The following is a 26,139-nucleotide window of genomic DNA, read 5'->3' on the forward strand; positions in this document are numbered from 1 at the left end:
GGCGCCGCTCGCAGGCCGGGAGCACCGGCGAGCGGCAGAGGCTCGGCCGGCCGCGGCCATGGACCGCTTCGTGTGGACCAGCGGCCTCCTGGAGATCAACGAGACGCTGGTGATCCAGCAGCGCGGGGTGCGCGTCTACGACGGCGAGGAGAAGGTAGGGCGGAGGCAGACCCGCGCCCGCGGGCCCCCATGCTGCGCCCGGCCTGGCTCGCCCTCGGGCCCCGGGCTCCCGGCCTCGGCCTCGCGGCCCGCGGTGCACCGTGGACGGCGGAGCCCGGCGCGGGGGACCGGAGGTCTCGGGGGGACGGGGAGGGTGGCCGGAGCCCGGGACAGCCCAGTTCCGCCTTGTCGGGAGCGCGCCACCGGAACGCCTTCCCCACCCTCCTGCTGGACCGGTGATGATGGATTTGTTCTGGGCTGAGCCGCCGTCGGTCCCTCGCTCGCCCGAAAGGATTTCCGAAGGAGGCAGCGGGGTCCAGCCCCTTGGGGTTTTCCGTTTGCTTTGTCATTACTTTAGGAAGTGGGTTTGACGCTTCGTTTGTTTTATGGAGTCATGTAGTTAAGCCCTTGCCTTGGAATGCAAGCTGAAATCTTAAGAGACGGGCTTGCACATGATACGAGAAATCCCGAATGGAAGTAAGTCATTTGTACATACTGGGAACTGCCAGCCGTCCTGTTCTGAATGAAATGTACGACCTGAAACGGAGGGAAAGAGCTTGCGTTCCCACAAACACTTTTACTTTCAAGTTTTCACTTGCTGCACCCCTCCTTCCTCGCTGCTATGGAAATGACGCCTCGCTCTGTACTTCGATACGCTTTTTCCTGGTCAGTGCTTACAGATGTTGGAGGTGTATGCGACGTTTGACCCATGTCCCCCGAGTTTCTTAGGGTATTTTTGTGGATTGTACTACTGTTGCTTTGAACCAAGATCATTTCCACAACTGCTTTAAAAATGTTTGGTTTACTTTTTAAGTAGCTCAGATTATTCTGGTTTTAGGTAGTAAATGCAAACCAGTCTGACTTGTCTGTCAGGTTGAGAATAATCCACGGGAGAACGGAAGGGAACTATCGCACAGTTCCTTCACTAGAACAACAACCTTTCCCATTTCCTCCTGCTCATCGACATGGCAGTGGTCATAACTGACATGATGAGCTTTAAATGTATATCCTAAACTTTGATTTCAACAAGATAAAACCAGAACTACTCTAGTCTAAGGGAACATTGTGCACTTCCAAGCTAACAAAACATTTGCTTTGAAAACGGGAATTTTTACTAGCAAAAAGAGATTCTTAAAATACCATTAACTCAGTTGCTTGGTTTTGCGTAAATCAGACTAGCCAAGACACTTAAAGTTAGGTTGAATTTCATACTAGGAGTACTTGAACTCTATTTTTTTAATGTGGAGCTGAGGATCAAACCCAGGTCCTTGTGCTTGCTAGGCAAGCGCTCTACCACTGAGCTAAATCCCCAATCCCCCCTCCCCTTCTCTCTCTCTCTCTCTCTCTCTCTCTCTCTCTCTCTCTCTCTCTCTCTCTCTTTCTATTTTTATTGTAACATTTTTCTTATTTTTAATTGTGTATTGGTGTGTGTGTGTGTGTGTGTGTGTGTGTGTGTGTGTCTGTCTGTCTGTCTGTCTGTCTACATGTGGGTGTGTGCACATAAGGGCAGGTGTCAGGCTAGGCCAGAGGTGTCAGATTCCCTGGATCTGTGGGTGCTGGGTCCTCTAGAAGAGAAAGCAAGTGCTCTTAACTGCTGAATCATCTCTCCAGTCTCCTTCCTCCCCTCTTTGAGACAGGATCTCTCTGTGTAGCTCTGGCTGTCCTGGAACTTGCTATGTAGATCAGGCTAGCCTCAAACTCACAGTGATGTGCCTGCCTATGCCTCCCAAGGCTGGGGTTAAAGGCAAATGTAACATCATACCTAGCCTTTTACTTCTAACTCAGAGGGAAGCACAGAACTTTTAAATATTTCCTCTGGTAAGCCCAAGTATTCTGGTGGAATAGTGCACTGTTTCGTTTTTTATTACCCCGACATCATCTGGGTCATCTGGGAAGAGGGAACTTCAGTTGAGAAAAGACCTCTATCAGACTTTGTGTGGTCAAGTCCATGAGGCATTTTCTGGATTAATGATGACGGATGTGGGAGGACCCAGCCCATTGTGGGCAGTGCTGCCCTTGGACAGGTGGTCCTGGGATGTCTAAAACAGCAAGTTCAGAGACCCACGGGGAGCAAGCCAATGGGCAGCATTCCTCCGTGGTCTCTGCTTCAGTTCCTGCCCTGACTTCTTTTCCTGATGGATTATAAACTGTAAGCTGAAATAAAACTCTTTTCACCCCAAATTGCTTTGGGTCAATAACTAATTAAATAAGTAAATAAAAAGCATGTTCCTGTGTATGCTTAATTTAACATTAAAAAGTACATATATTTCAGAGTTACACGAAGTTATGTATACTAGTGGTAAGTTTCTTTGATTTTTTTTTCAAACTAGTAATATTGGTTAAGTACACATGAGGAAAAAAAAGAGCTGGGCGGTGGTCGTACACCTTTAATCCCAGCAAGTGCTGGGATTAAAGGCATGCGCCACCACCGCCCGGCGTATTTTTATTTTTTGTTTGTGAGGGGAAGTGGAGGGAATAGGCTCTTACATAGCCCAAGCTGCCCTCAAATCTTCTGTTTCTACCTCCAGAGTGATGGGCTTACAGGCAAATGCAGCCATACCAGTTTTTGTGGTGCTGGGAACCCTCTCCCCAATTTCATGGGTGATAGACGAGCAGTTTATCAACTGAGGTCCATCTCCAGCACACACTAGAGTTTTAAACAACAGTTCAGAATTCTGGAGTGCAGAATTGGGCTGTTAAATAGTGCTGTACAGGCTTGATGGTATAAGCAGAGGCCTCTTTCTCACAGTTCTGAGGTGCAAGTGGCCTGGATCTAATGCTGGGAGATTAGGGGATTTGAGGTTCCTCTTCTTGCCTTGTAGATACCACCATCTCACTGCGTGCACCTCAGCCTTTCCTGGGTTCATGCCTGCAGAGACAGCTTGCATCTGTTGTCCATGCAATGACTCTGATCCATCATTGGGTCCCCATTTCATGACCACATCCAAGCAGAAGCACTTGGCTCTAACTCAAAACACCATCATATTGGGGACCTGGGTTTCAGTTCTCAGCAAGAAGCAACGGGGTTGTCTGGGGCTAATGGAGAGATGGCTCAGCAGTTGAGAGCACACACTGGTCTTCCAGACCACCTGTTGGCTCCTAGTACAGCTCACAACTGCCTACCTCCAGCTCAAAGAGAGTCAGCACTGTCTTCTGGCCTCGGGTGACACTGGCAGTCACATGCACACACTCACACAGACACACACTCACATGCACACTTTAATATAAATCCTTTAAGAAAGGAGCTCTTGTTTCTTTCTCTCCCTCCCATTTCCTCCCTTTTCCTGAGATAAATGAGTGCTTCCTGTGTACTCATGCCGACCTCCTTTTTGGTCCTTAGAGAGAGATGCAGATACCCACATGTGAAGCACATTTTGTTGGAGAACTTCATTCTATGTAATGCATTGTAAACTCCCTTTTCCCCCATCAGCCCTGCCTTAGCATTCCATGATAGCATATGTTGTCCTAACTTTGGCATGTGTGCTGTGCTGTAGATGTATTTTATTAGATGATTTAACTGTCCGATACTACATGTAGGTCATTTCAATTTCTCCATAGTTCTATAATGGCTGTGTGTGTATGGAATATATATATGGTATATAGCTTTACTTCTTTTTAATCTGTGATAAACCTCGTTCTAAAATGTTCTGTAATTTCACATTGTACATTTACTAGGTAAGACAACGTAACAGGATAACATGGAGTGATATTGACATCTTGTACACTCTTGTCGTTTTAGATAAAGTTTGATGCTGGGACTCTTCTTCTTAGTACACACCGGCTGATTTGGAGAGACCAGAAAAACAATGTAAGAGACCTCAGCTTTTAGCATCTAATTCTGGATATTGTTTAATTAGTTGTGTGAATTGGAACTGAGGGCCTTGACTATGCCAAGTGTGTGCTTTATCACTGAATTGCACCCTTAGCTACCCCCATTCAAGATTTTGTTTGCTTTCTCTTGTTTGTTTTTGTTTTGTTTTGAGATAGGATTTTACTCTCTAGCCTAGGCTGATGTAGAACTTGCTGTGTAGACCAGGCTGGCCTCAAACTCAAAAAGATCTACCTGCCTCTTCCTCCCGAATGCTGGGATTAAAGGTGTGTGCTACATCTGCACATGATTTTAAAATAATTATAAATGCTAGCAGACTAAAGAATGCAGCATCAAGAGGCAATAGCACCTGTAAGAGGGAAAAAATGGTTCTTAAAGAACAAAAAGTCAGATATTGCAGTGAATAGCACTCTTCCAAAGGATACATTACAGTTTATAGTCCATCATGGCATTAAAAGTTCATGGTGAGGGGCCAGAGAGATGACTTAGAGGTTAAGAGCACTGGCTGTTCTTCCAGGAAACCCAGGTTCAATTCCCAGCACCCAGATGCAGCTCACAACCATCTGTAACTCCAGTTCCAGGAGGCAGGAGTCTTCTTCTGACCACCATGGGTACTGCACACACATGGAACACAGATACATGCAGTCAAAACACCCATGGCACATAAAATAAAAAAATAAATAATTTTTGAAAGAAGTTCTTGGTGATTGGGAGTATAGTGAAGATGTGAAAACACATGCTTGGTGATCCCAGCCTGAGGCCTGTCTTCTGCACCAAATTCAGTCAGGACAACCTCTCAGCTGGATGGTGAATGATTAGAAAAATAAGAATAATATACAGACTAGATGGTTTATCCGTTGACAATTGTAAATTTCAAGTTAAAACTCTTTGGAATAAAGATATCAGCTCATACATACACCTCATTCCATCTAGAAACTGTAAAATCGGGATGCAGAGTCTTTCCCTAAGTGATATAGGGCAAAGCCTTTCTTAGCAGCCAGCCTAATCCCTGCAGCAGACTGCTCCTGCTTCCCCACAGGGCAGACTGCTCCTGCTTCCCAATAACCTGGTAGAACAAGTTGTTCAGAGGACATTTGTCTTTCTAAGGATCCCTCACAACTGATGAGAGATGGCTCCTCCCCTATACTGAGGCATGCTGCAGGAGTGACTGACTGGTATTTGAAAGTGTAAGAATTAAGCATCCCAGCACTGGGGAGGCAGAGGCAGGTAGATCTCTGTGAGTGTAAGGTCAGCCTGATCTGCAGAGCAAGATCCAGGACAGGCACCAAAACTACACAGAGAAACCCTGTCTCAAAAAACAAACAAAAACAAAAACCAAACAAACAAAACTTATGTGCAGAAGAGAAATCTTTTGATGATGATGAGGTGCCCTGAAACCAGATATTGGTAAGTTAATTTTAGTGTAACCTTTTGGTTACCATATACGAGGTCCTTTAGACAGGAAAGGGAAGAGAAGGTTACAGGGAAGATGGACGTGATTGGTGAGTGACATGTGCATGTGTGGAAATGTCCCATTGAGGCTGTTGAGATGGTTCAGCCGGTGAAGATGCTTGCCTCCGAAACTAAGGACTTCTAGCCCCAGACAAGACATGGTAGAACGAGAGAGCTGATGTTTGCAATTCTGATCTTCACACATGCACCGTGGGGCTGCAACATGGATATGTGTGCATGCTTATGCACATACATGCAAAATAAATAAATTATAAAAAAAGAGTGAAACCTATTAAATTGTTCAATTAATAATATTAATAAAAAAGGAAGCCAGTTTTGAAGTTCTTTTTTTTTTTCTTTTCAAGACAGGGTTTCTCTGTGTAGTTTTGGTGCCTGTCCTGGATCTCATTCTGTAGACCAGGCTGGCCTTGAACTCACAGAGATCTGCCTGCCTCTGCCTCCCGAGTGCTGGGATTAAAGGCATTCACCACTGCTGCCAGACCAGTTTTGAAATTCTTAGACCTATTATATACTAGTCATGTATAATGATTTAGTTAACTACTTTTTTTTTCCCACAAGATTTTACTGTGTTGCCTTGCGTAACATTGAACTCTTAGGCTCAAGTGGTCCCTTTAACACTCCCAAGTAGCTGGGATTATAGACATGTCTACACATGGACTTGTAAAATACTTTAAAATTTATATTTAGTAATAACAAAGCTGCATTAGTATTTTCTCTTAAAATGTATATATAGATGTGTGCATATCTACATAACTAAAGGGGGGATATTATAAAGATGCAGAAAAATCACTCATATAAAATGCATTCATTGGGATTGTTTTGACTTGTTTTATTTTTTGTTCCTTATAAGAAATATTACATCAAAATTTTTTTCATGTAAGTTCATGTTAATTTGAAACTTGAACAATGCAAATGTGAATTCTGTTACATTGGCTGTAGATCCTGCCATTCATGTTTTACAAAAAGTTATTCAAAATTGTTCATAAATTTTGCCTGAAAAAAATTACTAACTATGAAAACAAAGGTAGTTACAATTGTGTAATTTATTTTAAAATATTTATTATTGTTTTTTTTTATGTATGTGCTCATGTGCATGTATATGCATGCAGGTGCCAATGGAGGACAGAATAGGGCGTCCCAGCGACTAAAATGATCAGCATAGGTGCTGGGAACTGAACCCTGATCTTCTGGAGGGGCAGCAGATGCTCTCAGCTGCCAAGCCATCTCTGCAGCCCCATTTAATTTTACTTTTTGAGACAGCGTCTCACTGTTTAGCTCAGGCTGGTCTTGAACTCCTTATCCTTCTGTCTCAGATTCACAAGTACCGAGATTAGAGGTGTATCACCTCCTGGTTTAATTACATTGCATTTGTTGTTATATGAGTATGGGCGTACCACTCTGCACATGTGGAGGCCAGCGCATACCTTGCAGACTTCTCTTCTCTCTTCTACAATGTGAGTCCTGGGCATTGAACTCAGGGTTAGGCTTTGGGCCAGATGCCTTTACCCACCAAGCCATCTTACCAGTCCTTTGCCTGCTTTTAAAAATCTCCTTATGTTCTCCCATGCACCAAAGTGCCAGCACAGAATTTTATTTCAATTTTCCTTAAGTTTACTAAGGAGATTGGAAGTATACCTGTGATAGAGCCCTTGCCAGGCACGTGCCTCCTGGCCCTGGCTCAAGTGAGCAGTTTATTTAAGGAATACAGCGTTGAGGTTTTTAAGTACCTCACAGGGAGCAGTGTTCTCATGCTGCTGGACTCGATCTTCTGACACATGCAATAAGCTCTTTTTCTCCGTTGGTTTCCTCTTAGGAGTGCTGCATGGCCATTCCTCTGTCCCAGATTGTGTTTATTGAGGAACAGGCGGCTGGAATTGGGAAGAGGTGAGGCCTAACAATCTATTTGTTGTTGTTTGTTTGTTTTGTTTTTTCAAGACAGGGTTTCTTTCTCCGTGTAGCCCTGGCTGTCCTGGATCTCACTCTGTAGACGGGGCTGGCCTCGAATTTACAAGATCCGCCTGCCTCTGCCTCCCAAGTGCTGGGATTAAAGGTGTGCACCACCACCACCACCACTGCCTGGCACAAGGTCAAAAAGTCTTTATTTACAAAAAACATTTCTTATCACACTATTGGTCAGTAGGTTCCTTAAAGTTACTTTTCTACTTTATGTTCATTCTTAAAGTCTTAATAAAGTAGTAAGGTTTGATGTAATATCCTTGGGTCATAATAAATAATATGATCCTGCTCTTACTATATGTATTTTCACACACATACTTGTCTTTTTATTTATTTATTTATTTTGGGGGCTTAGGATCGAACCCCGGGCCTTGCGCTTGCTAGGCAAGAACTCTACCACTGAGCTAAATCCCCAACCCCTATACTTGTCTTTTATGTGTGTGCCTGTTATTCCATATTTAAACTCAGGAACCCCTCACCTGAGGGAAAGAACTATTGATACTGACCGCTATTGATAACCCTACTCCCTTAGGGTTATCATTCCTTGCTGGTCATTGTTATGGTTCATAGGCATCAAAACTGGGTAGGATTATAGGTTACTTCCATTGTATGTCACCCTCTGGTACTCTGAAAGCCAGTTCTCAGAGAAGAGACTTTAAAGTCGGAACCACCTTGGACCCTCCAGATCATGTGTCTGAAATGCATGGTGTCTTCAGCAGTAGGGACTTAACTCCCACTTCTGAGAGACAGCTAAGGGCAGCTGCAGTAGCCTGTACTGTTTGGGGGTCCATGAGACAGCCCTGACCAACAACTCCAAACAGGGCTTCTCATGCCTCAGGTTGGGGTTCTTGTTAGATAGTCTATGGCTCTGGAGGGGTGTATTGTTAGTCCATAGGGGAAGATTTCATTTAAATTGTGTGTGTGTGTGTGTGTGTGTGTGTGTGTGTGTGTGTGTGTGTACACATAGTTGTAGTGTATGTAAGCTTGGGTAGATAGATAATACAGTCTCCTTGTGACTTTTCAGATATCCTTACTGTTATTTACCACCCTCCCTTTATTTAATCTCCCTCTGCCTCCCTAATTAAATCCTCCTGCCTCAGTTGGTCTTATTCAAATCAATTGTGCCCTGCTATTCAAACATCTTCTCTATGGCTCCTCCTCCGACTTTGGTCCCTTTTACTTTCCTGGTTTCTGCAGTTACTCAGGATATGTACTCATACTGCAGAACCTGAAGAAGTTAGGGGCCTCAGATGAGAGAGAACATTCACATGCATTTGTCTTTCTGAGTTTGGATTACCTCAACCAATATGGTATTTTCTGCTTCCCTCCACTTACCTGCAAAGTTCATGATTTCATTTATCTTTACAGCTAAATAGTATTCCATAGTCTATGTGTGCCACATTTTTGTTATCTGTCCGCTGGGTGAAGGCCATTGAGTTCGTTTCCATTTCCTCGCTATTGTGAATAGGGAAGTAATGAACATGGCTGAGCAAGTGTCTGTGGAGGAGGATGTCGAGTCCTTTGGGCAGATGCCAAGGAGTGGTACAGCTGGGTTTTCCACACTCATTTCCAGAATGACCGCACCAAATTGCAATCCTGTGAACAATGAATGGGGGTTCCTTTTCCCCTGTACCCTCTCCAGCATTCAATGTCAGTTGTTTGGTATCTTTGTCGTTCTGGCTGGAGTAAGATGAGATCTCCAAGTTGTTTTGATTACATTTCCCTAATTGCTAGGGATGATGAACATTTTTGAGTATATTTTTTAGACATTTTTTTTCTTCTGAGAACTCTGTTCAGATCCCAAGTGCATTTTTAAATGGGTCATTTGGTTTTGTTTTGTTTTGTTTTGTTTTTGATTCTTTGTTTTTTGAGCTCTCTATATATTGAGGATATACGAATATTTAGTTGTGTAGATAACAAAGATTCCCGTTCTGCGGCTTCATGTTCACATGACTGATTGATTCTTTGGCTGTGCAGAAACTTTTTAGTTGTCATCGTTGGCCTTGATTCCTGAGCAAATGGAGGTTTATTCAGAAAGTCCTTCCCTCCACCTACACCATGAAGGGCACTGCCTGTGTGTTCAAGCAGCGTTTCGTGTTTCACATTGAGGTCTTTGATCCTTTTGGAGTTAGTTTTCATGCAAGGGTCTAATTTCATCTTCTGCATGTGAACATGCTGTGGATATCGCTCTGTGTAAATAAAGTTCTGATTGGCCAGTGGTCAGGCAGGAAGTCTAGGCAGGACAAGAGAGAAGAGAATTCTGGGAAGTAGAAGGTTGGAGAGAGACACCGCCAGCCACTGCCAGGAGAAGCAACATGTAAAGACACTGGTAAGCCACAGACCATGTGGCAAAGTATAGATTAACAGAAATGGGTTAATTTAAGATAGAAAAGGTAGATAACAAGCAGCCTGCCACGGCCATACAGTTTATAAGCAATATAAGTTTCTGTATGCTTTCTGGGTTGGTTCTGAGCGGACTGTGGGACTGGCGGGTAAGAGAGATTTGTCCTGACTGTGGGCCAGGCAGGAAAACTCCAACTACAAATGGCGCCCAACGTGGGGCACGAACCCACGACCCTGAGATTAAGAGTCTCATGCTCTACCGACCATTTGTTGGAAGATAGTTTCTTTTATCCAACTTAGCATTTTTAAAATTTTTGTCAAATATTAAATTGCTGAAGTTATGTGTACTCATGTTTGGGTCTTCAATTTTGTTCCATTGGTCTAATGTCTATTTTTCTGTCAGTACCATATTATCTTTATTACTATGGCTCTGGAGTATACATTGAGAACTGGAATGGTAACCTCTCCAGAACTGTTCTTTGTGCTCAGTATTTTTGGCTATCTGGGATCTTTTGTGGTTCCATGTGAATTTTAGGATAGTTTTTTTTCTTCCTTTTTCTATTTCAGTGAAGAATGAGATAGTGTTTTTTATTTTGATTTCATTGAATATATAAATAGCTTTTGATAAGGCATTTTCACAGTGTTAATTCTACCAATCCATGAGCATTGAGTGTCTTTCCCTTTCCCAGTGTCTAGATACGGGGGTTGGGGCAGGGTGCGTGGAAAGGAGGGTCAGGAGGAGTCACCAGGCCAGACCCTGGTGAAGCATGTCTGGTTGTGCATTTAATGGTACTGAAAATGCTGCTGCTGACTCCCTGGGTCGGCAGTACTGTTGGGGCTTCTAAATCATGCTGCTGCGTGAGTGGCACTTTCCAACAAACGACACTGTGAACACTGGATAGGTTTCTATTAACATATCAGCCAGCCCATTTTACAGATGCTTTTTCACATGTTTTCAAGTGTGCAAGGCAGAATGCTTTGGCAGAAATGATAGCCCCCCTGTAACCTCAGCTGATGGCTCTGTGGATGGGAAGCCTAGTCATAAACCACTCACAATGTTGGGAACTTACTTTGAATTCATTTCTAAAGCCATACTTTTATTTCATCTATATACCCGATAATATTTAGTTCATATTTTACATTTTATTTTTGCAGGTTTTAATGAGCTTGAATATAAATTAGAAAAGAATTTCTTTTAGGAAATTCATTATTTTTATATGAATTTAAGAGTGATTTAAAATATACAAGGAGTTTAAAAATAGTGCTTGTTATATTGGTGCTCACTTAATCCCAGCACTTGGGAGGCAGGGGCAGGTGGACCTCTGTGTTGGAGGCCAGCCTGGGCTACAGAGCAAGTTCCAGGCTTGCCAGAGTTACAGATGAGCCCTTTCCTGAAATCAATACATAAATAGTAAGAAATAAGTAAATGAAAAGTCATAAGACAGAATTAGTGATTTTAAAAAATGGCCAACATATTTGTTGTTTCATTAGTGCCAAAATCGTGGTTCATCTGCACCCTGCTCCTTCTAACAAAGAGCCTGGCCCATTCCAGAGCAGTAAGAACTCCTACATCAAACTCTCCTTCAAAGAACATGGCCAGATTGAGGTAAGCTTCCTTATGAGTAGGGTAGGATTCGAAGGTGCATGTTGTGTGTTAGAATGATAGAAGACAGTATTGTGAAACATACCAGGTTTTAAACCACATTTTTTTACAAAAACAAAAAACAAAACAAAACCTTTTTGTGTTCTGAGTCTCATCAAAAAGTGAAAAGCAGGGGATGTGGTTCCATGGCCTCAGAAGCTGGAAGCCTGCTAAGTGATGTCGCTCCACTGCTCGTGAAGATTTAATGGTTAGTTGACAAGGCAACAGAGCACAACATGGGGATGGATTAAGCTGACCTATCTGAAAGCTCAGCACCAGGCAGGTGATACTGGTTAGCTCCATACAGAGAATGACTCAGGCACAATGACCCAGTGTCATGGTTTGGAGGACCTAATTGGGAAGTTCCTGGGCACATGTTCTTAAGACTTATGCAGCTAATCCTAGAAAACAGCTTTGGACTTCCTTTGATGTCTGAGGATCTAGTCTTGTTTCTGATGATTGAGCAGAACTTTATACTAAAGAAATGTTTTAGTACCATGTGTGTGATGGTTGCCATTTGACTGACTCAGGGTTTGCATGTCCATCACAGTTTTACAGGCGTTTATCGGAGGAAATGACACAGAGAAGATGGGAAAATGTGCCAGTTTCCCAGTCATTACAAACAAACAAAGGACCCCAGGTATTTGAAAGCTTTTTGTAAGCATAGTATCTTCCTCTTTGTCTTCTTTTTTTTTTTTTTTTTTTTTTTAAGACAGGGTTTCCCTGTATAGCTTTGCACCTTTCCTGGAGCTCACTTGGTAGCCCAAGCTAGCCTCGAACTCACAGAGATCTGCCTGGCTCTTTGTCTTCTTTTTTTTAAAAAATAATTTATTGAACTTTATTTTATGTGCATTGGTGTGAAGGTATCAGATCCCCTAGAACTGGAGTTACAGACAGTTGTGAGCTCCAATGTGGATGCTTCAGGTCTTCTGGAAGAACAGTCAGTGCTCTTAATCACTGAGCCATCTTTCCAGCCCCCTTTTGTTTGTCTTCTTAAGCAGGGTGACCTAGAACTTGTGTGTAGTGCAGCTGGCCTCAGTCTTGATGTGGTCCTCCCAAATTCTAGGATTATGGGTGTGAGCCACAAGGCCCAGCCAGAACAGGGTTTTCATCTCTGTACTTACATACTCTTTAAGAAGACTCTGGCCATGTGGTGGTACACACCTTTAATCTCAGTCTCTGGGAGGGAGAGGCAGGAAGATCTCTGTGAGTTTAAGGCCAGTCTGGTCTACATAGTGATTTCTGGGACAGCCAGAGCTACATAGAAAGACCCTGTCTCAAAAAACCAAAAAAACAGAAAAAGGAGAAGGAAGGAGAAGACAAACTCTCTGTTATCACACACTTGTCAAAAACAAAACAGTAAGTTCTGATTTTTAAAAAAAATGAATTTTTCTAGGTATTAGTCTGAATCAATACCCAACCATGCACAAGTTCTCACATATGAGAAAATAGCTTGGTTAATAACTTGTCAAGTACAAGAATTTTAGCTACAATTTATATATATTTGATAAATTATTGATATCTAATATATGATAGATCTCCAAAGAATAAAAAATAAATAAGAAGTTTAATTAGACCTAAAATACAGAGAAAAACATGCATGCCATTGATTATATATTTATTTTTTCTTTGCTATTTAAAGGTCATTCTGTGCAACCAGAAAGGGACAATGCTTTGAAAGGAAGTGAGATGTAATTGTATGCTTTCTCTGTGGGTTCTTTCCCACCGTTGAAAAGTCAGTATAGTTTACAAAGGGTTTGTTTCCTTCCGTTTTTTATATTTTCTTCTTGTTTTTTGTTTTTGTTGTTGTTGTTTTGTTTTTCCCAGCCAGGAAGAGTAAGAGCTGTAGGAATTGTAGGTATCGAAAGGAAACTCGAAGAAAAGAGAAAAGAAACGGACAAAAACATTTCTGAGGTAATCCCCAAACACCCCCTACAGCTTTGACTAGTCTCAGCCTGTAATTCGGAGCATATTTAGTTTTCCTGAAAATCCATAGTCTCCTGTTCCCCATGACAGATCTGCCTCACCTTGGCACATTTTAACATTGTTTTTTCTTTGTGATCACACTTACAGAGAGGCTATGGAATAGTGAGCTGGTTTTTATTAGTAGTAGTTCTTTTTCTGAAGGTTGTTGTAATGTTCAAAATAAAGTTCTCAATTTATGAAATAAACTATTCCATTTCAAGAAATAAATTATTTCCATTTTCATGGACTGTCACGCCTCAAAGGATTCTCCACAGACCTTATGTTCTGTTATAGAGACTGACTTAGTTAGGAAATAGTTCTTATTCTCCGCACCGTGGGCCTACATGAGAAGCTGTGCCTACTGTTGTGGTGCACTAGATAGGCAGGCAAACTGGCACTATTGGTGTGTGAGACACACCAGAAGGGACCCGTGGCATGGCCCTTGGTGTCTGTTGGGGTCAAGGAAGAAAGACCTGTTAGCAGTGGGAAGATGGAATCAAAGGCCAGAAGGATGAGCAGTGTTAGCAACGCTGATGAGCACGAGAGGTCCAGGAATGGGGTGGGCAGTGCAAAGGCAAGACTCACCAGTTCTGAATAGAAAATTCAACCTGTGGAAACGATTAGAGAAATGAATAACCAGAGCAGTGACAGGCAGTCACTACAGACCAGCACACGGGGTCTGTGTGTTTAAAACAAAACTACAGTGGATAATAATAGAACGCTCTGTAATCTGGAGGACAGAATAATAGAACACTCCCTAAACCAGAGGACAGAATAATAGAATGGGCATGTGCATCTGTCTGGCTTTCGTTTTTATCTTATATACCTTCCTAGACTTCTTTTTGATAGTTTCCTGATTCTAAAGTTAATAATAATAATAGAAGTAAAAGCATGGAAATTTTTGCGCTTTGTAATTACTTAAAACGTTTTTTTAGCCAATTCTTTTAAAGCATTTATATTTGTTTTTGTTATTACAAGTGATAAAGGATGTATTCTGTGTAAACTCAACATTTTAGTATTTTTTGCTATGAAAATAAACAGTAGTAATTTCTCATACTGTTTGTACTTAAACAAGTGGAACAGATCTGTTAACAGTTTGTGTAGTTAGTGTAAAATGCTGTGTTTGCACGATGTCTTTGTTCTAGTTTTGAAAAAGAGGTTGGTGTGTGATTTAAATGTTAGAACTGACTCAGTTTCATAGCGGGTGCCCAGAGCCTCCTACAAAGGGCTTCCTGCATGTGCTGGCTCTCCCTGATAAGAGCCCAGGGTCTGAGCCTTTGTTTATCTGAGGAAATTCCTGTGAGGTGTGTGCACGTTCCTTTTGTTTTTATTGTTAGCTTAGTGAGCTGGCTATGAGGATCTTACATGATTATTTTTACACTATTCTTTGAGCACAAGAAAAAAAGTTTTTGCAGATGGGGATACTTTCCTGCAGATTGGCACAGCTGATCAGAGCCACAGTTGTGCACAGCAGACTATGTGCACTGAATTTTCACTGAATGACAAGCTGCTTAATTGATTCTCAAAAAGAAAGAAAGAAAGAGAGAGAGAGAAAGGAAATATCCACGCACATCACTTAGTTGAGAAATTCTACAGTATATTTTCAATAACTTGAAGTAATTTATTAGAAGCGTATCTGATTGAGTTTGAAGAAGCCCTTGAAGTAGACATTTGTAGTGGTTTTATTTAATGTGTTTTGGAGGTATTTGGATGGTTTTTGTGCAGTAGCCACTGTATACAAAACTGTAAATGTCATGGTCTAATATTCTGAGGCTAAGGCTCGTTATAATTATGTCCAAAAAAAGTATTCCTGCACCTGGGCATTGTCATTTTTAAGCTGGCAAGCTTTTTACAGTATTTGGTTTTTGATCTCCTATCAGAAAAAAAACAGTGACTTTGTGTGTGTGTGTGTGTGTGTGTGTGTGTGTGTGTGTGTGTGAGCAATGGCACAACCCATGACTTCACCAATGCCAGAAAAGCATTCTATCATTGAGCCACGCCTCAGATAGAGATTTTCTTGTATGTATCCAAGAACAGTAAATAATAACACATGAAAAATTTGGTAGTAGTTTGTTTGAGAAGTTTACAGTTACTTAAAGTAGACTTTTAAAATGTGGTAGATGTGTTGTTTACACTATTAATAATAAAGTGCTACTTATAGAAAATTTTATGTTTGTATCATTGCTTTAAAACATTTTCATTCTTTGAAAAGGTTGCAATGCAAACTTCGTTTCTCATTTCAGGCCTTCGAAGACCTTAGCAAGCTAATGATCAAGGTATGTGTCACATGCTCCACTCAGATTCAGTCTTGATGGTCTTGAAAGTCTATTTTCTTAGAAGAGTCTTTAATCTTTCTCTTTCAGGCTAAAGAAATGGTGGAGTTATCAAAATCAATCGCTAACAAGATTAAAGAGAAACAAGGTGACGTCACAGAAGATGAGGTGAGGATGATATTCTGTCTTCAAAGTGGTAGATGTCAGATAGAATGCAGTGATGTTCTTGCTGTCAACCAGTTCTCTGTCCCTCCCACTGAGCTACGCCTGTAGCTTCTTACAGTTTCTGCCTTCCAAACCTTTTTTTTTTCCTTTTTTTCAGAGCTGAGGACTGAACCCAGGGCATTGCACTTGCTAGGCAAGCGCTCTACCACTGAGCTAAATCCCCAACCTCCAAACCTTTTTTTTTTCTTTCTTTCTTTTTTTCTTTTCGAACTTTTTTTTTTGTAATTGTTATGTGCAATAGTATTTGGCCTGCATGTATGTCTATGTGAGGGTGTCAGATCTTGGAGTTACAGATGGTTCTGAGCTGCCATGTATGGCTCTGGAAGAGCACCCAGTGCTCTTAACTGCCGAGCCCTCTCTCCAGCCCTCAAACTTTTTTTTTTTGTTACACTTATTTCTTTATTGGGGTGAGCTGTGCTGTAGCATGCACTTGGTGGCCAGAGGACAACTTGCAAGAATTGATTCTCCCCTGCTACCATGTAGGTCCTGGGCACTGAGTTCAGGTGTTTGTGTGGCAAGCACAGTTGCCCACTGGGTCATCTCACTGGCCCTGCGATAATGTAATGTTTTTGTTTCTTGCGTGTGAAAGTGCGAAGGAGAAACTAGATCATATTCTTTTTCGCTAGTTCTACAAGGATTCAAGGTTATTTCAGTGTTCTTTCTCATAATGTAGAAAAGAAAGCTATTGAAATGTCTGAAGAGTGGCTGTTCTGTGGCAGACCAGCCCCCACACTTATTTACCCCAGGACTCTTGAGGAATGAGGGATAGGAGACTTAGTTAGAAATAGAGAGGAGAAAATAAACACAGGATAGACTCAGGTGGGCCTGGATCCTTATCCACCGGCCCGGAACTTCATTCCAAAGGTCTATTTATTATAATGCCAAGGGTTGGAGCAAAAGACCTCCCCCTTGCTAGCTACAGTCACCTGGTGCCCAGGCCCGTGGTCCAATCAACCTCTTATGCAGTCCTGCTGGGTGTAGTCACTAGGAAACCTAGTGGGCTCCAGCACTGTGTTTGATGTCTACTGTGTTAAGTTTGGCTGTAATCTGGTCATACCTGGTTTTTCTTTGTAAGTTTTTAGTTTTAGCATTTGGTTAGCATTAAAAAGAAATTTTATTAAAAAGCATTACCTTTCTCTCACATAAAACTTTGAGAATAAACAGTTTGAGACTGGGGTAAAAGGAAGGAGAATAACTGGATTTCTTCAAGGAACAAGTCAGAAGTTCACTGCCTTGAAGTGCACAGCATGGAAGAAGCACAGTAGAAGACATGGTTATGTAAATAATTGTACTACATTAGTTTATGATGGAGAATTTCAAATGTTGTGAGGAGAAACTAATTTTATAGTCTATTGATACATTTCCCACCCTCTCTTACAGACCATCAGGTTTAAGTCCTACTTGCTGAGTATGGGAATAGCCAACCCAGTTACCAGGGAAACCTATGGCTCAGGCACACAGTACCACATGCAGCTAGCCAAACAACTGGCTGGAATATTGCAGGCACCTTTAGAGGTAGGTAAATCTAAACTCCAGTATACCATGAAAACTATGCTAAATTATTTCCATGTCATCAAAAATCTCAAGAGCCTAACTGTTTGTATTGTGTGGTTAACATTAAATGACATGTTTTTTCTTCCAGAAATATTAAATTGGCTTAGTATACTTATTAATTAGCTTTTGACTCTAATCTTCAAAATTGCTTTTAATTTCCATTTCAAATGTTTATGCTCTTTAAGTCTGTTTAAAGAGTTTTTCCTGTTTTCAAAAGATCTTTCTCTGTATAAATATGTTTCTCTCTAGTCTTATTTTTTGGTTTGTTTTTGAGATATTATCTCATTTTGTAGCCGAGGCTGGCCTTGAACTCACCATCCTCCTACTTCTGCCTCTCTGAGGGCTGAGATTATAGATATGAACCACCATATCTGGCCATATCTAGTTTCTTTGTTTGTTTGCTTTTTGTTGTTGTTGTTGTTTGTTTGTTTTTAGTCAGGATCTTTCTTCATATCCCTGGCTGTCTTGGAGCTCACTGTGTAGACCAGGTTGGCCTTGAGAGATCTGCCTGCCTCTGCTCCTGAGTGCCGCGATCACAGACGTGCGGCACCGTGCCTGGCCCCGTCTCTAGTCTTTCTAGTTTCTGCTAATAGACTCTGCTAAAGCACTCTTTGTGGTGTAAATCTCTGCCAAAATAAGTACCACAGCAGATCCCCGTGTGCCCATCATCTAGCTTCGTCAGGAAGTCACCCTCCACTTAGTCCAGGTCATCTCCTATACAAATACTCTAATACCTATAATGATAGGAGACTGCTTTAAACACAGCTGCAGTATCACTTTCTCACCTATAAAACGCTGGAAATCCTTAATGTCACATGTCTGGTCGGTGTTCGCAATTCACTCTTACAGTTGGCTTTCTCACATCCAGATACATTACAATTGGTTCACTATTTCTCAAATTTCCTTCCCTCCCTCTCTCTCTCCCCCACCCCTCTCTCTCTTTTTCTTTTATGGTGGTTTTTCTGGTTTGGTTTTAGTTTTTTGTGCTGATGGTCAAACACAGGGCCTTGTATATCCTAGGCAAATATTTTATTTGCCTAAGCTGCAGCCCTAGCCCCACATTTATTTATTTATTTTTATTTTAATTCTAACTGATTTTAGGAGAAACAGATAGTTTAACTTACAGGGCATAGTTTGACTTACTATGTAGTATTACCATGTTTGCCATTCTGTACATTCTCTGTAAACTTTTATAAATAGCAGTTTTTAGTGACAAAATATTTTATAGGGGATGTTGTACATTTCTATTAGTAGGTATGTAGTGTCTATATTTATAAATGTATACACACATATACGTAGCTAGCTAGCTAGTTAGCATCCATTGACAGTCATTACCTATGTAATGTTATTATGCTATTAGAGCTTGCAAAACTACGGTATCACTTAATTTTATACTTTCTTCCTTTATTACCTGAAATTAGTTAAACATTAAGTAAACATAAAAATTCATTAGCATTTAATGAGGCTTCCTCTGAGAGGCTTCCAGCCACCAGGGCACATGGCCCCTGATACCCTTTGCCTTCTTCTCGGTTCTCCTGCTGAAGAACCAGAGCAGTTCTCCAAAACTGCTCTGCCATGGCCTCCTTGTGCTGGCCTGTGATGGGGTGGCTCCAGGCTCATTTGTGGCAAGAGTTACCTGAGTCTGACCCCTGACCGATGCCCGCGGTTTACCAAGGCTGAGAGTTGGGCAGAGGCTCTGGTCCCTCGTATGTGGTTCTGCCTCATCCCAAACTCCTGAATCAACCCAGGTGATGCAGCTTGTTGAAGCTTGTGGCGACACACGCTGCCAGTGTGGCTGTGTTGCCTGTGGCCCCTGGGTTCTCGGGTCTGTCTTAATCCAAGTCACATGTCTGCAGTCAAGAGACTAAGTGCAGTGTTTGAAACATGGTGTAGCCCCCCTCTTCTCATCTAAATGGTATTAAAGTCCTTATATAGAAGTTGAGGTACTGCAGAGTATGTGAATAGACTCTTGTGTATAAATACAGCTTTTTATGAAAAAAAATGTAATTTGTGATTTCACCCAGATTATGATTTCTGTTAAGAGTGCTAAATACTTGTTTTCCTCTCCCATTTTAACAGGAACGTGGGGGAATAATGTCCCTCACGGAGGTGTACTGTTTAGTGAACCGAGCTCGGGGAATGGAGGTAAGAATGGCGTATTTCCATGATCTTTTAACTAAAGTAGACCCCCCCCCCCCCCCCCCCCCGAGTACACGTTGAGGAAAGCTGTGACCATCCAAGCTATTTTCAGAAGCAGTGTGAGAGAAAAAGGTTGTCCTGGGGCTCAAGAAATAGATTCTGTTCCTGGTTTTGCCAGTGACTGCTGAGTGACCCTGAGTGGTGCACTTCTCTGCCTTGGAACTTGGTTTTGTTACCTTCAGAGTAAAGGTTTGAATTAGTGATGCTTGTCAGCGCTAAGTTCTGTGTACTGTAATGAATGGAAGAAGCCTTTTCTCTGCAGTATTTAACTCTGGAACAGACTCAGCTGGCCTCAGCTTTCTTTGTAGATAGTGCAGAGGCAAAGCCACCTTACTCCTTTGCCTGGGAATCAGTAGGAGCCGTTCATTAGGTCCCTCTGGCCAGTCACACCTAGGCCTTGGCCTCTGAGGCTCTTTGCTGGTGCTCTTGGTGCCCTGGCAGTCCAGTGCAGACTTGTGTAAGCAGTCACTTCCTGTGACTCACCCGAGTCCCATGAGTGCAGCCGCCATCTTGTCATCGAGTACACGATGGTCCATGAGGCACGCACCAACTGTTAGCGCACTTCTCTGTCACCCCTGCTTTTACTGTCCTCACCTTGAAGATAACTTGGGGATGAGGAACTTGAGGTGCAGATAAAGTAAGTACTTTGATTGAAGTCACCTGGAGATGGTGGTTTGACAGGCATTGTACTTAGGCTTAGCTGGCTCCGGAGCCATCCCATGTGACTCAAAGCTATGCTATGTCTGCAGATCTCCCTGTGTGGGGTGTGGAGATCTTGGGTATATGCTCAAGAGTGGAATAACTGGGTCATGGGTCCTTGACTTCTTCCTCTGTGGTAGAATAACTTAGTGGTTATTATAATTATATAGGACCATTCTATTGCTTTGCAGCATAAACTGGGTTTCTTTTCCTCATTAGTTGCTCTCACCAGAAGATTTAGTGAATGCGTGCAAGATGCTGGAAGCGCTGAAACTACCTATCAGGTAAAGGAATCTCCACAGGAAGTTTGCCAACTGTGACCGTGATTCTGCACAGAGGAGACCTGAAAGTCCACCCAAGCCTACCACTGTGCATGGCAAACCGGAACGATACCCTCTTGAGGTTCTGCTGTATACGACCTGAGTTCACCTGGTGCTGCAAGCATCTTCTGCGCTCTGTACTTCATCCTATCAGGGAAGGGTGTGTCCTGGGTTAGATCACTTCAGACTTGTGAATTCAGAGAGGAAACGCAGAAGAACTCACCTCTGAACCTTCAGCAGTGCACATGTTCACTTCTGAACTGTACTCCTTATCCTCAGGCTAAAAGCACCCCAAACCAAAAAAACTGTACCATGTCGATTGTGGTTCATAGTTTTATTGTCTGTTAACTCTTGAGTTCTTTAATTCTGTCATGGTTACACGTAGTCATTATGGCTTAAGCATTGTGTGATTGTCCTCAGGCCTGGCCGTTAAGTAAAGTAGAATGTGGCTTGCTTCTCTCTTACAGTTGAACATCCTAGATATATCCATGCTGCTCTCATCTGTTTTTCAGGCTTCGGGTTTTTGACAGTGGTGTCATGGTAATTGAGCTTCAAACCCACAAAGAAGAGGAAATGGTGGCCTCAGCCCTGGAGACAGTATGTGAATCCCATTTCCTTCAGTCCTTAGAGCTTGCCACAAAGACCCAACTGCATAGTGACTTGAGAATCAGGATTCACTGTTGAATTTAGCTTTGCTGAAAAGTCAGTCATAGGCTTAATGCTTTGTGATAGACGATCAGCATCCATAGTAAAAGTTGATGAAGTTTTTGTCTCACTTAACATCTTAATGAGGTGTTTGCTTTCTTGTTAAAACTCAGCATTGGGAACAGGTTTTCAAGTCCAGCCTTTACTGGACCCAGTTATAACTATGGGCCCCTTACCACAGCGTGTAACACACAGTTTGCTATGCTGCTTTTTCAGAACACCTAGTAGTTTTGTCTAGACTTTCATACAGTGCCTTCTTACAACATGAACGGCTTCATGTTGGTATCTAGCCTCTGCTCTGCCTGTTCTGAGCCCATCAACTTTCGCAAAAATTGAGCAGTTAAGATTTAGGTCTACAGGACTGGACTCAGCGGCTAATAACACTTGTTCTCACAGAGGAACTAGGATCAATTAATTCCCAGAACCTTCATGGTAATTCACAGCCATCCGTAACTCCAGTTCTAGGAGATTCCCACCTCTCTTGAGCTCTGTGAGCAGCAGGCACAAATGTGGTGTGCATCTCTGCAGGCAAAACCCTCATGCACATAAAGATACATCTAAAAATAAAGAAGATCTAGTTATAGTGACTGTTGGATTTTAGTAGAAAACCCAGTAAAACATTCCCTTCCCGTACTGACTATGTATTCCTCTGAGTGTACTAAAATAATCGTGGTTGTTGGTGCTTTGTTTCTCTTGTTTGTTTTCTGCTGTGTGTTGCCACAAGGTTTCAGAAAGAGGATCCTTAACATCGGAAGAGTTTGCCAAACTTGTGGGGATGTCTGTCCTTCTGGCTAAAGAAAGGTATGTAAGTCCTTGCCCCCTTGCTGTGGTGTGTGATATCTTTCTGGATGAACAGATCATTGTGGGATTTTTTTTTTCTTTGTTCCCAGGCTGCTTCTCGCAGAGAAGATGGGCCATCTTTGCCGAGATGACTCCGTGGAAGGCTTGCGGTTTTACCCAAATTTATTTATGACACAGAACTAAGAATTTTGTATCTGAAATACCTTTTGTCAATACACTTGGCATTTTGCTAAGGTTATATGACATTGAGCTAACAAATGAACACAAATAAACCAAGAATTTGTTAGAACTTCACAGTATAATATAAAACTCTTAATCTTTCCCTAAAATTATGGCCTCAGAAATGTATGCAGGGTGTACGTATAGGAAAATACAGAAAAAAATGAGTGTACATATGCATTTAAAGTCATTCTATAGTTGTGTAAACTCTTGGAATTTAACTTGAAACATGGTGGATTTTAATTTGATCCTTGAATTTAGGTCCGTGGCGGAAGAAGCGAACTTGCATGTTTGGGTCAATCAGATAATCGTTTTTTTCTGTGACTATACTTCACCAAATTGTAAATGTTTTTCTCTGCATCGTGGGCATTCATGAAGGAAGTAACAGCTACACTGTAGTTTAAGAACCACCAGCAGTGGAATAAAAGGTCCAGCTGCAGAGTGCTGTACCAGGCTCTTCCTTGGGGTCTTTGGAAGCAAATGTAGGTGTGTCTCTACCAAATCAGATAAAACACCTTTGCAAAAGGAGAGGGCTAGGGTCTAGCTTACTCAGAGAGCATTTGCCTAGAATGCAGAGGCCTTGCATTTCAGACCTCCCACCCAAATAACAGGGGGAAGAGGGAGTGAGAAACTATTATGCATTTACTCCTCAGGTTCTTTTTAGTTTTTAAGTGATAATTTCATAAATGGCATTTTTAAAGACCTCAGCAGTATCATTTTGTTTAAGAAACGTGGATTTTGAAACTGAATTAAAGAGCTGTGTAGACGCACCCAGAGTTGTAATTACAAGTCTGAGAGTTGGGTAGTTCTAGAAGGGCATTACTGCGTAGGACCTTAATTGCTCTTTACTTGGAAGCCAACGGTGTGAAATAGGAAAGTTGGCAGATCTCCTTTCTTCTCTCGCAGTTGGGAGTCCTAACACTCGACTAGAAATAGTCTTCTCATAGTCCAGCCGTCTGCCCCTCTTCATGCCCTACATGCTGTAAGTTATGTGGAGGAAGCACCTGAGAGGGAAGTATGTTGACAGCAAAAGCTGGCTTTGTCACCTGTAGACAGCTGGAGTGTTTAAGTGGGTTGTCTGACTTCCTATGTCTAGCACATTGGCATTACCTCAGACTCAGGGAGCCCACTTAGAGCCTTAGCTGGAAGTAGAAGGTTTGTGATCGTGTCGCCCTGGAACTACAGGGAGGGATGCCCAGGCTCACAGGAGCTTGAGGATGCTCTCTGGGTGAGGTGGAGGCCACTGCAGATGCCCTCAGCTGCAAACCAGGGAACCCCACTCCTGATCCCTTCCTGGGAAGTGGCTGCCTGTTGCCTCTGTCCTCCAGTATCAGGAAAATACTGTGGCCAGGGCAGCCTCCTTTAGTGTTGTCTTTCAAATCTGTCACTTATTTCAGTTGTGGTGACGTCTCCCCTAATCACCTCATTGTTTATCTCAGGTTTACTTTATGGTTAACTCAGTGTTGGCTATCCCAATCTTATAGGGATTGGTCGGACCATTGTGTCTGTTTATTAGAATGTCTTACCTCTCTCGTCTGCACAGTCTGTCACATGGCTCTGGCGGACTTACACACACACACACACCTCTTATCTGACTAAGGTCTTTAAACCAACAGGTCACTGATAATCTGCTCTACCATTTGGACTGGTTGTAAGGTTGTTAGGTTACGGGGCTGCTGAATCTCGTTCTAATGGTTTGGATTCATCACAACAAACACATGATACACATGTTATCCAGTGTGACTGCAGATTAACAAACAGTGGAGCAGTCTGAGTTGTAGAGTGGGAATGAAGGGTGAAGAAAAGTGACATAAATATACTTTGAAAAAGACACATTGAAAAGAATGATTTTTTAAATCATTGTTTTCAGACCTTGGTCTATCCTTTTGACTGTTCTTGTCAGATGTGTTGTTGTGGTCCTTTAGGTAGAGGCTGTGTTTAAATACAAACCAATCAAGCCCTGGGTGCAAAAATGTTCTGCCTTGGTGCTCCTCACTGTATAGTTTTTGGTCTCTCACTTTGCTTTTAGGAAAATGAATCTCTTTGTAAATTTAAAATGGAATAGTTTAGTCACTATAAAGAAAAATAACTTACATTATAAAATCAGACTGTTTCCAGGGTTAGATGATTGGTGTTACTGTAGAGAGTCAAATTATTGTGAATCTTTAAACTAATTTTCTTACCTTGGTGTTCTTTTTACAATTCTCTGTAAAATACGTGAAAATGATAAATGTTCAGTCACACTAAGCCAATATGAGAATTTTTCTATTTTGTAATTATTAAGCATTGCTTATAAGTTGTCTTTGAGGTTTTATAATTTTGTTATCTTAAAAATGGGAAATAACTTATAAGCTTTTTAAAAACTCTTGATTCAGATCTCAATGTGGACCAACTGGGTGCATTCCCCTGGATGTATTACCATATGTTCCTGGTTACTAGACTAAGCTGACCAGAATGTCTGGTTATCAGTTTCACACACAAATATTTAAAAAGGTTATCTTTTGCCCAACAATCTCTGCATGTTCATTTTAGTACAGTGGAGTCACAACTTGTTAGGTGGCTAGGTTTTAAAAACTTTGCCTAAGGTCAAAATAAAGCATGCTCAAAATGACCCTTGAAAAGTCTCTTAAATTGCTGATAGAGTTCCTTCTACGGTCTTACATTGTGAGTCCCTGGGGAATAATATATAGGTATGAATTTATTATGCACACAGTAAACACAGTATATGGTGATGTGCATGCCAACAGTGGACTTTAACAATACTCACACTGTTGAAATGTGTGTATTGCCCTTTTTGCCAATAGGTATAGTTGGATTTATGTAAATTTGTTGCCAGTCCTTTTAAGATAGACCTAGAATGCAAGCTTAATAAAGACAGATTTTTTTTCTGGCATGTTCATGGATATGTTCACCAAAGTCTGGAACAAGGTTTGGCACACAGTAAGCATTTAACAAATATTTACTAAATTAAGTCTATCTATATCTATCTGTCTGTCTGTCTATCTATCCATCCATCCATCCATCCATCCATCCATCCATCTATATACTTGTTGATAACTAGGCATCACTAATCACACCCCTACTCCCAGATCTGTCCCCTCCCCTCCTTCCCTGCCCACCCATATATTTGTCCTTTCTTTCTAAAACCCATAAAGTACAGTTTCTGCCCCCCCCCCCCATACTCCTGGATATGTGGCCTTTCCCGAAGAGCGATTATCCCATAAGGGGCCACCCTTAAAGAAAACCGACTCTCTCCTCCCAGCAGCTATAGGTTGCCAACAGCTTCTTAGCCAGGAGTGGGACTTCATGCCCAAATCCCATCTCCCTGCTGAGGTTTGGTCTGGCTTGAGCTTGTGCATAGAGACTCAACTGATGTGAACTCATGTGTGCAACTGCTCTGCTATATCCAGATTCCTAATAGTCATCTACTGCCTCGGGCTCTTAAAACCTTCCAGCCCCTTTCTGCTGTGAACCCACAGTCTTGGGAGGAGATGATATGCTATTGATGCCATGTTCAGAGCTGAGAATTCCAGTCTCTTCTCTACACCCTGACCAGTTGTAGGTCTCTGTTAATTGTCATCTGCTTAAAAAAAAAAAAAAAAGCTTCTCAGTTGGGTGGTGGCGGCACACACCTTTAATCCCAGTACTTGGGAGGCAGAGGCAAGCGGATCTCTGTGAGTTCGAGGCTAGCCTGGTCTACAAAGTGAGTTCCAGGAAAGGTGCAAAGCTACACAGAGAAACCCTGTCTTGAAAAACCAAAAAAAAAAAAAAAAAAAA

General features: G+C 42.0%; 1 protein-coding gene across 1 annotated transcript; it reads left to right on the forward strand.

Moving 5' to 3' along the window:
• Positions 1–24,973, forward strand: Vps36 (vacuolar protein sorting 36 homolog). The gene is made up of 14 exons (XM_036166744.1): positions 1–154; positions 3,899–3,967; positions 7,275–7,345; positions 11,252–11,366; positions 11,953–12,042; positions 13,230–13,316; positions 15,611–15,643; positions 15,731–15,808; positions 17,246–17,380; positions 19,499–19,564; positions 20,537–20,601; positions 21,150–21,234; positions 22,067–22,143; positions 22,233–24,973. Exons 1-14 carry the CDS (start codon positions 59–61, stop codon positions 22,324–22,326), a joined length of 1,161 nt encoding a protein of 386 aa, XP_036022637.1. The 5' UTR covers positions 1–58; the 3' UTR covers positions 22,327–24,973.
• The last annotated feature ends 1,166 nt before the right edge of the window (positions 24,974–26,139 follow it).

The sequence above is a fragment of the Onychomys torridus genome, chromosome 17 (genome assembly GCF_903995425.1).
Source record: "Onychomys torridus chromosome 17, mOncTor1.1, whole genome shotgun sequence".
Classification (NCBI taxonomy): Eukaryota; Metazoa; Chordata; class Mammalia; order Rodentia; family Cricetidae; genus Onychomys; species Onychomys torridus.